Source organism: Plectropomus leopardus, chromosome 20 (assembly GCF_008729295.1).
Source record: "Plectropomus leopardus isolate mb chromosome 20, YSFRI_Pleo_2.0, whole genome shotgun sequence".
Taxonomy (NCBI): domain Eukaryota; kingdom Metazoa; phylum Chordata; class Actinopteri; order Perciformes; family Serranidae; genus Plectropomus; species Plectropomus leopardus.
In genome coordinates this window covers 9,090,948-9,105,011 of record NC_056482.1, presented here as the reverse complement: position 1 = coordinate 9,105,011, position 14,064 = coordinate 9,090,948, and the positions used below count along the sequence as shown (strand labels likewise).

General features: G+C 40.0%; 1 protein-coding gene across 1 annotated transcript in view; it reads left to right on the top strand.

Moving 5' to 3' along the window:
- The first annotated feature begins 12,350 nt into the window (after window positions 1-12,350).
- itga1 (integrin, alpha 1) overlaps window positions 12,351-14,064 on the top strand; it is a 58,410-nt gene continuing 56,696 nt past the window's right edge. The window contains exon 1 of the mRNA XM_042509266.1: window positions 12,351-12,654. Coding sequence (XP_042365200.1) covers window positions 12,609-12,654 — 46 coding nt within the window. The 5' untranslated portion in view covers window positions 12,351-12,608. The remainder of the gene's footprint in view (window positions 12,655-14,064) is intronic.

The window sequence follows — 14,064 nt, the reverse complement described above, 5'->3', positions numbered from 1 at the left end:
ACTAGATCCCTCAAAAATTACCTTCCTCACAGTTATGACAGGAGTAATCATAAACAAAAGGTAAACTGGCAGCAAAGTTAAAGCTCCTGGTCCGCTAGTTTAATCATTGTAAACTGTCACTGGCTTGGCCCTGCAGGATGTTTTACCTTCGACAGTAACACAATCTCCATGTCTCTGTTCTTTACTGCAGCACATGGTGTAGTGTTTCTGATGCGGGTGAGTTATGAATATTTCGCTGTTACCACCTGTGACAGCCAACCTGTAAACAAACCTCTGCCCTGCCTCTGGATCAGATGGATAGGCTGAGCTGGCAAACAAAAAAGTAATAAAAGTCAGGGGCATGCCTTATACAATTTAAACAGTCACTATGATATTACACTGAAACCATGTGAGGGAAGATACCATAAAGGTACTATTGAGTAAGAGAAAGTATCACATGCTACTATATAATTCAAAAAGTCTTAATGTATAGTTCTGCTACCTTCTACAAAGATAAAAATGACAATTTACTAAATATGGAGTTGGTTGAGTGAGTTTAGAAGTAAATGAGCCAATTTGAAGGTGCAGTGCTACGCTAAAGTGGAATCAGGCAGATGGCAAACAGACAACATCTTCTCCACTCAATATGTTGCGATGGTAATGTCATATTTACAAAGAATGCAGTAATGATAGAATAATAATGATAGAATAATGAGGGACCATGTTGAAATGACAAAAAGTTAAATATTTTAACTTAGGATGTAAATGTTGTCTAGTGTCACGTGTCTGTGCTGTTCTGTGCTGGCCTCCCCTAATTTTACTCTCCTACACCCGTCCACTAAAGTGATATCCAGTTTGCTGCTTACTGTCTGCATAATTTTATATGAACGCAGCATAAGTGATGCTTTTTCTTATTTTTCAGATGATATTGGAGCCAGTGTCTCTCCCTGGATTATTACCCAGCAGCTGTGTGATCAGGTAAATTTTATTTGTTTGGTCCTTAAGCTGCTGGTGTTGAACTAAAACTTGCCCATATGTTATGTCCATATTGTCCCCTTTAAGTATGACTCCAGTATAGGAGACCAGGGGCAGACTCCACGGTCCTGGTCCTGTGTTGAAAATTTCATTTTATATATGTGCATTTTGGGTTTTTTGCCTTTATTAGATAGGACACAGCCCATGTGTGAAAGGGGGAGAGAGCGGGAATGAGATGCAGCAAAGGCCTGAGGTTGGAATCAAACCCGTGGTCACTGTGCTGAGGAAGTGGCCTCTGTACATGGGGCTGCTCTACCAACTGAGCTACTGGGCACCCCAAAAATAATATATTTTAAAGTTCAGCTAAAGCTAATATGAGGCTACATTTTAGTGCAAAATACCCCTTCTGTGTTACAATCCAACTGCAGCTCAGCAAGGGACACTGGGGGAACACAACAAGACTGCAGGTTTGGAAAACCTCAGACTGCTGATAGTTTTAGCTGTAAAATCGCTCAGTGGGATTCCTTCACTGCATGAATAAAGAGGAGAAACTATTACAGCGAGAAATAAGTATTTAAATGTACATATGGGCATGTAAGTACTGCTTTAAAGTACCAGTGTGGTAAATTTAGGTGCATATATTAGCAAACATGGAATACAATAATCATAACTATGTTTTTATTTGTTTATATATACCTGAAACTAAGAATTGTGTTTTTGTTACACTAGAATTAATTTATATCTACATATGGAGCGGGTCCTCTCTTAAAGAGTCCACCATGTTGTTCTACATTAGCCCAAAACAGAAAAACCAAACGGTGGCTTTAGATAGGGACATTTGCATTTTCCTGTTAGCCACCATAGTTCTTCTACACTCACCACTCAATGCAACTGAAGCTTACGCACTAAGACAGACTTGAAAAACAAAGTGAACCCATTCTTGAAAGTGGTGAAAGTTTGTAATATGTTTCAACAGTTTGTATAAACCATCTACACCTGCTCAATCTGTTACTGCCAGCTGCTGTGAATATTAACATTTATGCCACATGAAATTCAACTTGTTCACTCTGGCCTCTAGCTTCAGCTCCATGGAACCAGACACATAACTTTTATTTGTCATTTGTCACACCGTAAGTTTGTGGATCTTGCTGCCAGTTGCACAAGGGATCAACTGCAGTGTTCCTAAATTGGTTCTGAAAGTAAAATTTTGTCGTATTTATTCCTAAATTCTCTGAACTCTTCAAGTCAAAAGACAAGTCATTCAACAGGCACAGACTGGGAAATGCACAGGTGTTACTAATAACATGGCTCTGTTCTGTGAGAGTGACGGTGTGAAAGTGAGTCAGCATACACAATATCAGGACCCCGAAACTGGAGAAGCTAAATGGAAATTAGGCTTCATAAATTGTATTAGTTACACTCGTTCTTTTTATTTCTCTTGTGACATGTCAAAATTTCCCCCATGGAGAATGTTTAGTAAGAATTTGCTTCTACTGCAGCATTTGTGAAACTGCTGGCTTTTTTGTGGTCTTGGACACATAAATTGAGCTTTGTCTCCATTTTGTAAATCATGGCAAGTTGAGAAAGATGGTGGGTGGACCACAGTGAACGTCTGTAAAGCCATTGTCTACTTCTTGAAATGTCATTGACTGGCGGAGGGGGGTCAGTTTGTTCTAAATACAAAAAGCTGGACCATGCAGAACTCTTTCTTGTGCTAAATTGTGAACATAACTTTAGGAATCAACCTTGCACGACCGCCCCCACTCATGTCTCCTCCCGTGTCTACAACGCTGTCATGTCAAATGTCACGCCAAGAAATTACTGCAAGAATATGATATGCTTTAATCACAATGGCTGTGTGACTTGCCAAGAATGTGATGCCACATGCTGGAAACAACTGTGTATGTGTGTCTGCGCACATGTGTTCATGCCTATTGACATACGTGTAAGCATGTCTGTCCACCAGGACAAAGAAAAAAAGTCATTACAGCAGTTCATTCATTGATTGCAGATTGTCACAGTACTAAAAGGTTACAGGCTGAAACTTTTTGAAAGGAAAATTGGTGTGAAACTGCCTGCAGGGAGTGACTACAGACTAGTTTTTGGCAACTATAATTCTTTTAACAATCCATTCCACTGAGCACAGCCCCCCCCCCAAACTTCCTGTATGCTGACACCAGGGTCCGGGGACAAACTTTGACAGAAATCCCATTCCTGTCATTGTTAGGCAGTCATACTCACAGAAAGCAAAACCCAGAAACATAATGGCTTCCAACTTTGGACTTAACTTCCACAACAATGCTGTTAACAAAACTCTGCAGTCATGCTCACGGCTGAGTGAGGCTCTAATAGGCATCGTGTTGCAGCATGTTAGGACAACTGTTTACCATTCTCATCGTCTTCGATTAGTAGCACGCTAACAGTGGCTAAGTAGCACTGAACACAAACCACAGCTGATGGAAATGTCTTATGTTTTGCAGGTTTCTGGTGAGAAACCAAACCATGCAGCCTGTGACATGCTGAAGTCAAGTGCGGTGTATTGACCATGTTGGCACCTCAGTGTGCCAAAAAAACATTTAAAAGTGTCTATACTACACACCGCTCCATTCACATTATGGGTACTGAATGAAGTACTCTGTTAATATTAGTAGGCACTTTATGCGTACTGGTATTGGTATAGGTATTGGTATCGTCATTTTTTAAATGATACCCAGCCCTGACTGGGAACCATGAGGATGGTTCAAAATGTAGTGGTCATTCGTAGTTTCTGTGAAGATGTCTCTGTTTGGGCCTAAGTGGTGAACAGACTGACATTGCCATTCCTAGAGCCATGCTGCTAGCATGACTGAAAATGTTTTTAACAGTCGCACATCTCAAGTCCTCTACTTTAGTACATATTTATTTATTACATGTCAAATATAGATATATTCTACAGGATAAGGATTAATGTAAAAGAAAAAAAGTGAGCATTATGCATGACTGCTTAGCAGAGAAGAAGGATTCATCACTGTTGTTATGGAGGGCAGAGGTGCCCAGTGTGACTGTGGGAGACAGATAGCCAGTGGCCAGGCTGTAACTGACACTCTGCCTCAGTGTTGACAGAGTCAAAGGGTCGGGACCCTGTGTGGGCCCTCTGTAGAGTAAAGTGAAGCTCTAGGACCTGTCAGCATCACTGAGAGGAGGAGACTGAAGAGACCTCTAATTGCTGTCCACATGTGTCAGATTGTTGTTTTCGCCTCAGGGGTGGGATCGGACGTGATTTTGAAGATAGTGTGATGATTTCTACTCACGTGCTACTATGGAAGCATCACCATCTGATTTGGGAAATAAGACGAAAGGGATTAACCAGTTTAACTTGCTTTTTGAGCAATTTTTTGACCAGGAACACATTATCTCTTGTACCTCTAAAGTTTTTAAAAATGTTATAGCCTTTAGATGGAAAGTAAGGTTTTACGAGTTATTAAGACCTTCACGAAGTCAGATTTAAATCTGAATCATAGTTTACCATGAGCCTTAATAGTCTGAGACAAGGCCATGCTGAATACCCAGGAAATAAAGCATAGATCCACATTTTCCATTGGTTTCCATCTGCTTTCTATTATGGAGCATTTCCTGTTTGTTGTTGGCTGCCCTAATATTTGCTCTATTCACATCATTAGTATGAAAGAATAAATTAAAAGCGCTGTGAACACAGTGGACAAGACAGAGTAAGGAGCATAAGGGGGTTTAAACTCGAGACATTTCCATTTGCTCTCCTTGGTCTGGTTAATGTTAGAGTTCAAAACATAGTCAAATGCTGTTCTCATCAAAGAGGAATCAGTGAGGATGGATCTGCTTTCTTTCACATTGAGCTGACAGTCCTTTTTTTTCTGAAGTTCATCCCCAGTGGTATTGCTAAGTCATGATTGCAAACAACCACCCGTGCTGTTCGCACTAACAGGGCTTCACAAGCAGCACCGCAATGAAGTAGTGTTATCTTTGCTTTGCTGTTAGTTGGAGATTAAAAAACAGAAGTAACTAAAGCCAGCATGTCCTTATATAGCAATGAGCTGCTGTTTTTGTCCACTGTTTATGCTTTAAGTGCTTAAGTCGGTTTACGTTTCTATGGCTACTGTTATTGTACAAACATTTCATGTATTTTATCAAAAACCAACTATTCAGTAGATCAATATTTGGTCCCATTAGTTAAAAACAATTCCTAGGAAGAAAATTGAATCATATTCAAACAAGATTAATTTGGCTCTTGAAGGTTTAAGACAGTTTTTAAAGGGGCACTCCACCGATATTCCTCTCAAGAGTCAGTTTACTTGTCATGCGAAGCCTGTGAAAACAGTTGTATATATTCTGTGGCTCTAAAATAACTTTCCCAGGTCTGAGAAAACAACGTCTGAGGCATCACGGTTATCTCAGCTTGAGCTTGGAAAGTAATTATTCATGAGGGAAAACTGTGTTACAAACTGGCCTCATGGAGTATAAAAGGCAAAAGCATTCACAAGACGGGAAAGGTCTAACGATAATAAGCAATTATTGTATTATAGGGAAAAAATGGATGTAAAGTTTTTGAAGCTTCATAATATGGACCAAAAACTCAGGATTCTTGATTTGTACTGCTTCGATTTTGAACATTCATTTTTTAAAGCTGCATTAATATACTTTTTATCATTTGGGGGCATCGAAAAATAAATGTAAACATGGCATAGATCACCTTTTAAGGTTGGTATCACAAACAGCTTACACTATTTACACATTCAGCAGACACTAAGCACATTAATCTTTTATGTAGTTGTGTTTCCATCAATTTGACAAATGTAGTTCTAATAATCACACTCTTTAGCCCCGTTGTTGGTCCACCAACTCCTTCGAGAAATGTCTGTCTCTTCAGCTGCTAAAAGTTTCCCTCTGTTTAACAGCTAGTTGCTAATTTTGTCTGTCTGCTGTTTTATGTTTGGAAGGTTGTGCTGAGGCTGTCGAGTGTTGAGACTGAGTCAAAACAGTAAAGAAGGTTGTCATAAACCCAAAACAATGAGCTGAAACACTGAAGGCCAAATGCCTCATAGAGCTGAGGGGATCTGCAGAGTTGGTTAATAATTCTCTGTTGGTTTGTAACTACAAGTGACATTTATTTAAATTAAGAAAAAACAAACAAACAAATCATATGTATCCCCTTACCTGTAGTGCTATTTATGAGGTTTTTTTTTTTATGTGTGTGAGTTGTCAAGTGTTGGAGATATCGATTGTAGAGATGTCTGCCTTCTCTAGTATAATGAAACTAGATGGCACTCAGCTTGTGATGCTATAAGCGCCAAAAAAAATGCATTTTAAAATCTTCACAGCAGTGTCTCTTTCCAGAAATCATGACCTGGTTACTCAAGATAATGCACAGATCTTGCTGTGAGCAGTTTTATATAGGAACTATTTTCTTTCTACGGAACTATACCTGAAAAACTACTACTCATGGACAAGAGGCTTGTGCTCATAACAGCGCAAGATGTGATCACTAATGCCGTCTTTATGGCTGAGCTGTCATGTTAGCCAGCTCAGTGGTGCTAGGTTAGCTAACAGTAGGTGCATGCTTCCTTCAGTGCAGTGAAGTGGTTGGTGGACGTAGTTTGTGAGAAAGAAATAGTTTCTACATGAAACTGCTCAGAAGTCTGTGGATTATCTCAAGAAACTGGGTCTTGATTTCTGGAGAGAGACACTGATGTTGAATTTTTCAACTGTATGTATTTGGCTCTTTTAGCACCACAAGCCAAGTGCCATCTAGCTCCATTATACCTGAGAGAAGACGACATCTCTATAGCCAATATCTCCAACACTCGACACCTCACACCACAACAATGTAGACTGATAAACTGCACCACAGAAAAGAGCAAAAATACATGTTTTTGATTTTGGGGTGAACTGTCCCTTTAATATGTCTCCTGTGATTCCCCTGACTTTACGAAAATAAATCACTGGAGTACCCCTTTAATGGTTAATTCGTATCCACAGATATTTGTTAAATATAGTCTCAAATTTCCAGGTATCGAATGAGAACTCAACGTAATAACAGAGAATACCATACATAGTATATGTTTACCGTGAGCTGTCGTTAACTGCTTCACAGACAATCACCATCCCCTGTGTACATTACAGATTCCTCAGATGCTCACTGTAAATAGCTTTCACTGGGGGGAGGAGGCTGTTATTGGGCATAGAGGATCTACCGCTTGGCTTTAAAATGACCCAATGAGTCATTCAGTCTGTAAATAAATATTGTGTGTCAGACTGTATGAACCAAGCTAATTTCCTTCACTTAAAGGGATTTACTCGGCCTGGGATATACAGTTTGTCTTCATTACAATAGCGCTTTACAACACAAAAAGCAGCTCAGAAAACCTTCATGACTGGATGATGGAGAACATGAATGTTTCTCAGGGTATTCTGTTCATTAGGGACCCTGAGAGCCTTGTATCTTGTATGCACTTAATGCTCTCTTCCTGTCTGCATGTATACAGACAGTTAAAGGCGTAGAAAAAAAGCAAAACACATTAGAATAGACTTCCATGGCTAATAGAGAAATATGGTATGTCTGGATGAAAGGCAGGGGACAGAGGAAGGGAAGGAAACGGTGTCGAGGTCAAAAATGAAAACATAGGGGACCATTTCTGCACTCTCTTTACAATGTTAAAAGTATGTGAGTGGGCCGAGGTGTTTCAGAGGATAAGGAAGGGGGAGGCGGGTGGGATGGGTATGTTGTAGTGAGGAAATGCATGGAAACTAATCAGAGTCTTCCTGAGTCTCAGTAGTCAGATAGCTGCAGGGCTGAAGACAGGAAGGACTCCTGTAAACTGTCTCATTCACATGGAGTTCCTGTCTTATACAGATGTGTGTCTTTTTGTGTACCTTTAAAGTGTGCATAGTTACATAATGAGGAAGGTTACAACAGGATATACTGTGTGTAGAGTAAATAATTTATTCTGTGCGTGCTGTGCTGTTCTGTTTCTGATGAAATGATCTTCATGTTTGTTGTTCGTATGTATGTCATTCATGATATTTACACAGAACTGGAGAGGGATAATGGTGGTGGTGCTACTCAGTGATTATAGAAATTGATACACACATGCAAGTGTGTATGTGGTTGTGTGTTTGTCTGGGTGAAGACACAGGCATACATGGGTCTAATAATGATTGTCTCGCAATGCATGTGAAAATAAGGCTGGATAGTACATTTTAAAAGGGGGAAAACAAAAAGCAGACAGTGTGCTATATAATTGTAGTTTTTAGATTTTGGTTGCTAAGTGTTCACTAGGGTGGTGCAGCAAATGTTTACAGCAGTGGATGCTGGGTGATTAAAGGCCCAGAGTGTGGGATTTAGTGGCATCTAGGAGGTTGCAGAACTGAAAACTATCCCATGTGCCAAGCATGTAGGAGAACTACAGTGGCCAACGCGAAAGTGCAAATGGCACTACTTAGAGCCAGTGTTTGGTCTGCTGGTCTGGGCTACTGTAGGACAACATGGCAGACTCCGTTGAAGAGGACCCGCTCCGTATGTAGATATAAACGGCTCATTCTAAGATAATGAAAACACAATAGTGAATATATTACTATTAATACTATTATTAATAGTAATATATTGAAATGGGTCTTAAATGTATAGATTTTGTGACAGAATAGTAATTGAAGTTCTTGTGATTACTATATTTTACTTAAAATGAGTAATTATTCTATGTTCTGCTGTCTGCATGCATGTCCCGCAGTTGTGTCATTGTTTCACCTGCTGCATGCACTGAGAAAGTGCGATGGTCACATGCATGGATGAGTTACTGAAGTCGAGTAAACAGTCGAGTAAACAGTTGTGAGAGAGCTGACATTGAACAAATTCCTGTTTCAAACTATTCCCTGTTTGGTGTTTGAATTTGAGGGTAGTTGGCCCTGAAAGTCATCAAAAAAGACCTTAAATTTAATGTTGGGCAGAAACCCTGAAACAATACATAGAAGTATGTAGGGAAGAGAATTAGTCAACAAAACATGTAACCTTGAGGCAGTAACGTGCTGCTCTTTTTTTCCCAACTGACAGACAACATTGTTTTATGTTTTAAAAGCATGACTAAGATTGTTCCACATGTTCATTATTGAGTGCATGACGCAGAAGATCCCCTGACATTAACAAAGTAGTCATTTTCAAACCATGATCTTTCACTAAATATAACCAAGTCATTTTTGTGCCCAACCAAACCTTAACCATAGCGTTGTCAAGTCACAAAACAGATTTATTTTTCCAACACTGATTCGTAACTGTTTTTGAAGGCACAGAGAAATGATGTTGTCAAGGTGATCAGAAAATGCCTTCATGTATAGTTTAAAAGAGGCTGTGCACAAACGATGCATGCTGTTGTCTAATGTTGAAGACTTGTTTTATCCACTGCATGGAACAAAGCTACACTGACTTTCTTCAAAAGCCACTGGGTACAATCATGTGTGCAAATGCAGAAAATGAAGTAATCGGTGGTCAGAGATGACAACTGGAAATCAGTAATGATCAACAGTCAGAAAACACCTTAAAAATAAAAAACAAAGACAAAAATATTAAAAGAAATGTTGAAATATCTGCGTCCAGCACCTTTTGACAAGTTTTTCAGCATTTCCTTCTGTGACTCATAAGGAGTTTGTAATGGTACCAGCTGTATAAATTCTCAGGGTAGATTTTGCAAAGTTCTTCTGAAATGGTCAGATATTGATAACCAGTGGTTGCTAAAGTGTCAGTAGACATTTGCAAGGTAAATAGTGCTGGATGCTAGGGTGTCAGGATGTGGTTTCCTTCTTGTAATTACCACTTGGAGTTTGATACCAGCGGTTTTCTCCCCAGTAGTTTGATGCGCCGTAAACCTGTCAGCAGAGGATTTGTAGGTTCTGCTCTTGAACTATTTCAAGATGTTTCTAATAACACCAGACTAGTGTAAAATTGCTAAGCTTCAGATAAGTTTACAGCTATATTACAGGATGATGGAGAGGATTGTGAAAATACTATAGGGTATCATCTTTAAGTGAACCTCCTCGCTCTGAGTACTGGTTTTTACATTATAGGGTAACATTGCACTCGTGAAGTTGATTGTAATCAGGGAGCTCCGGCCCCCTCTGAACGAATTTTGTCGCCACCCTTCCTATAATAATCCTGTGATAATCTTAGTGGGATTTTTGCATCCTCTCCAGCTGTGGGTCCCTGGAATTGGCACTTTGCAGAGTATTTGTAACTCTACACTTTTTGTAACGATATAAATCATCAGGGATTGAATTAGTGTGCCTGAATGTCTTGTTCTTTCCAGTACTGGACTGAACTGCTGCTAAAGACAAGCAGCTGAAGAAATCACTCACATTTGCTTATTTCATCCTAAAAAAATTATTTCAATTTTTGTTTTGTTTCCACATAGAGATGCCAATTGTTGAATTAACAGCATTTCAGAATGAATGAGTTTGTTGCAGCTGTGGTAGATTTTGCCCATGTTGGCAGTGCACAGTCAGCTCTGAATATCTTGTTCTGACTTCTCACAACAACAGCTGCAAGATGCCAGAACAATCACAGGCATAAAAAAAAGTCAGATCAGATAATTCTAATATATACTGTATTTAGTTAAAATATCAAATGTTGAGACATTATTATGCCTTTATGTAAAAATCAACACTATTTACAAGTACTCTTTTATTGTAAAAGTCTCACACTTACAAGTATAACACACTGGCATGTATACCTTGTTGTGCATGCTGTACTGCACGGTATAAAGTATTGTGCATACTGTGCAGTACATGATAATGGGAAACACTTTGGATTAGGTTTTTCAACTGACAGATGACAAACATCTTTTCGGGGCTACTAACGCAGATGGTGAGGCTTCAAACTTCTTCATACAGTGGTGGCCCCAACTTTCAACACAAAGCCACAGCTGGGAAATGAGAGTGGACCCCTGGGAAATTATATGGAGGGCTGACTACCAAAGAGGCATACAAGCAATTTTATTAATGTTATCGGAGAGTAAAACCAACAATGTTGAGTTTGTTCATTAGTATTTAAAGGTTTTCAGTTTTGTTTTGTCTTTAAATTGTTACGACAACAAATCTGTGTTTATGATCAGAGGAAAGAATTCAACTTTTCTTGCACATAAAACTCTTTTTCACACATTGAATCCCACATGAATTGGCCAGAATTGTGATGCACTTTTGCCAACCCAATTGCCAGAAGAAATGTTGGCATTGAACGTTTCTGCAAACCATAAGATTCACTACATTATATGTTGAAACTTTATGTTTCTTTATATTCCATAAAGGCTGTGGTGAGCATGTGGTTATGTTTAGGCTTTAGAAATACTTGGTTATGGTTAGGAAACTATCACATTTGGGCTTAAAATACCCCACTTGGGTGGCATGATCTCAGCTGGAAATGCCTCTGATGTCTCTCTAAAAAAGCAGCAGGCTTTGGTTGCACAGTTGCTGTTGGAAATGCTGCCGATATTTCGCTAAAAATTACCTGTTTTGGTAGCATAGTCACTGCTTGACATGCCGCTGATGCCTTGCTAAAAGACAATGGGATTTGGTGGCATAATGGCCTCTGGATATGCCAGTGATGTCTCAGAAAAACACACCCCACTTTAGTGGAACATTTGCAACTGGAAATGTCTGACTAAAAAAACTCACTTTGAAACCTCGCCCAGACATGGAAAGGATTGCCATATTGATAGCTCTTTCTCGATTCTGTGGGTGGTGGTGCATGTCCGTTATTAGTTGGTGAAGCGATCTCGATAAAATATCCACTTTTGGGCAGCACAATCGCTGCTGGAAATGCCTCAGATGTCTTGCTAGAAAACAATCAGATTTTATGGCCAGATTGTCCCTTGAAATGCTGCCGATGTCTCACTAATATACGCCCCAATTTGGTAGCACAATCACTGCTGGAAATGCAGCCAAAAACAACAGGTTTGGTCATGAGCAGTGGTCTGCAGCCATCTCCCCTATCATGCCATTCACAGTCACCTCTTGATAACAAAGTCAGCTCATATAGCCAAGCCTATAAAGCCAAGAAACATTGAAATGTAACGTGGTTTGCAGATATGTACAAAGTCAACATTTTCTTGTGGCTGATTTTTATCCAATACCATCTTTGATACATACAATTATAGGGTGACTTTAATACTATTACAACAAATCTAAGTTTACAATTATTAAAAACATGAAGGATCAGCTGCTGTATGTGTTCTGGTCTAATTGTTTAATGCCTGACAGTTTGTATTCTGGTCTCCAGACATCTTTGCGCTGACTGCTAAGATTTTCCCATGGACTGGCAGACCAAGCCCCCACAAAACATAGCTTATAAGGTCCTGTACACGAGTGAACTCCTTACAACGCTCCCACCCTCCTTCCTCCTCCTCCTCATTCTCCTCCTCCCTGTTTCTGTCTGAGGCGACACGCAGAGGAGCAGAGCTCATCCTGAGCGCAGGAGTCAGTTTGAAACGGGACTTCAGACGGTCAAACTGTGGATGCTGCAGCACAGGAAATGCCTTGTGGACTCTTGTTAGTCGTTTAGCGATTTGACTTCTCTGGGGAGCCCTTGTTTATGTGAACACCGAGCGCGAGAGGGGGAGAAAAGTCCGTGGAATAACTGAGGGCATCTATAGTGCGCCGGGATGCTCGGGATAAGACATTTCACTTTGACAACAGCGGCAGTAGCTGGTGAGTAATAAAAATAATAAAATACATAATAAAAATTTCGCTTTTACGCTAATTTTTAGAGAAAACAGTGGCACGCGTCTTTTCTCCCGCGTCAAGGTCTCCGGCGCATCTTTTGCGCACACGCCGGACACGCGTATTCATCGCAACCTGCATAATTGACGACTAAGCGACTAAAAGCATCCATTAGGTGTGTCACTCACATTGCCAGCGCGCCCATTAGAAGGTGGTGGCACCACAGTGTCCTCGTAAACTGCCCCTAAATACTTTCCGTCCGTATTGCCCAGATGTTGCTTATTCTGACTGAGGGGAAACCGCAGAGCACTTAATTGTTTCTACGTGCAGCAGAAGCATGGCATCGCCTCATATAATCGAGACATTACAGCCAGTCAAACTACTGAATGAACGTTGCGCTCAGCAGTGTCAAGGCTTATTTGCAAGCAAGTTTTGCTGCTTCTGAGGAAACAAGTCTGCAGAGAAGTGTGTGTTCCTCATATTTCTGCAGTATCTGATCATATGCAAAGCATGAGTTAGGTGAAATCGTGTAAGATCGTGTGTCAAGACAGACCCTCACATACATCTTTGGATGAATGAGCAGCAGGGTTCTCACAGACACACACTGCACACAGGGTAGTTGGCCTGCACACATTAAAAAGTCTCAAAGGCATGCAATTCATCTAAAAATAAGACTTTAATTATAGCATGAAAATGTATTAAATCAATCTTTCAGAAGTGGTAAAAATGCTAAGGATATTATGAATCTTTTCTTTTTTTCTAACGTTGCAATTGGAAATTTCAAAATAATCGGTAATACCATATTAAAAAAAAAAAAAAAAAAAAATGACCAAATGGCTCTCACAATAACATCACACAGAAGAAGACAGCTTTAAATTTGTCTAAATGTTTAAAAAGTCTTAAATCTTGCTTGCCTTAAGCTGTGCGAACCCTGTACAAGAGGGTAGGATTTTCACAAATCATCAGTGATAATTGCACTTTAATTTTAAGGAGGTGAAAAGTGAAATTAACACCGGTTTTAAGAGACAGCGAGGCTCTAATGGATGTCGGTGTTGGTGCTGTGAGGTCCCTCTGGTGATGCTGTGCTCTCAGGTTCAGCTCCAGAGCAGCAGAAGTGAATTAACTTCTAGGTCATGTACCAAGTAATTCAAACATGACGGATAGTCCCGGCAAAGCTGAGCGAAGGAATCACCCCTCTGAGTTTGAAGGAGAGAAAAACAGCGAAGAAGAGAGCGAAGCAAACGGTGCATGTCTCTCTTTAATGATCAGATTCCTATGCTTACATGTGATGCCGGCTTGTGATGCTCATTAGAGAATTGGGTTAGTGATGGGAATTGAGATAAATGTGTGTGTGTTTGAACGCATGTGTGTGTGTGTGTGAGAGAGAGAAAGGGATCA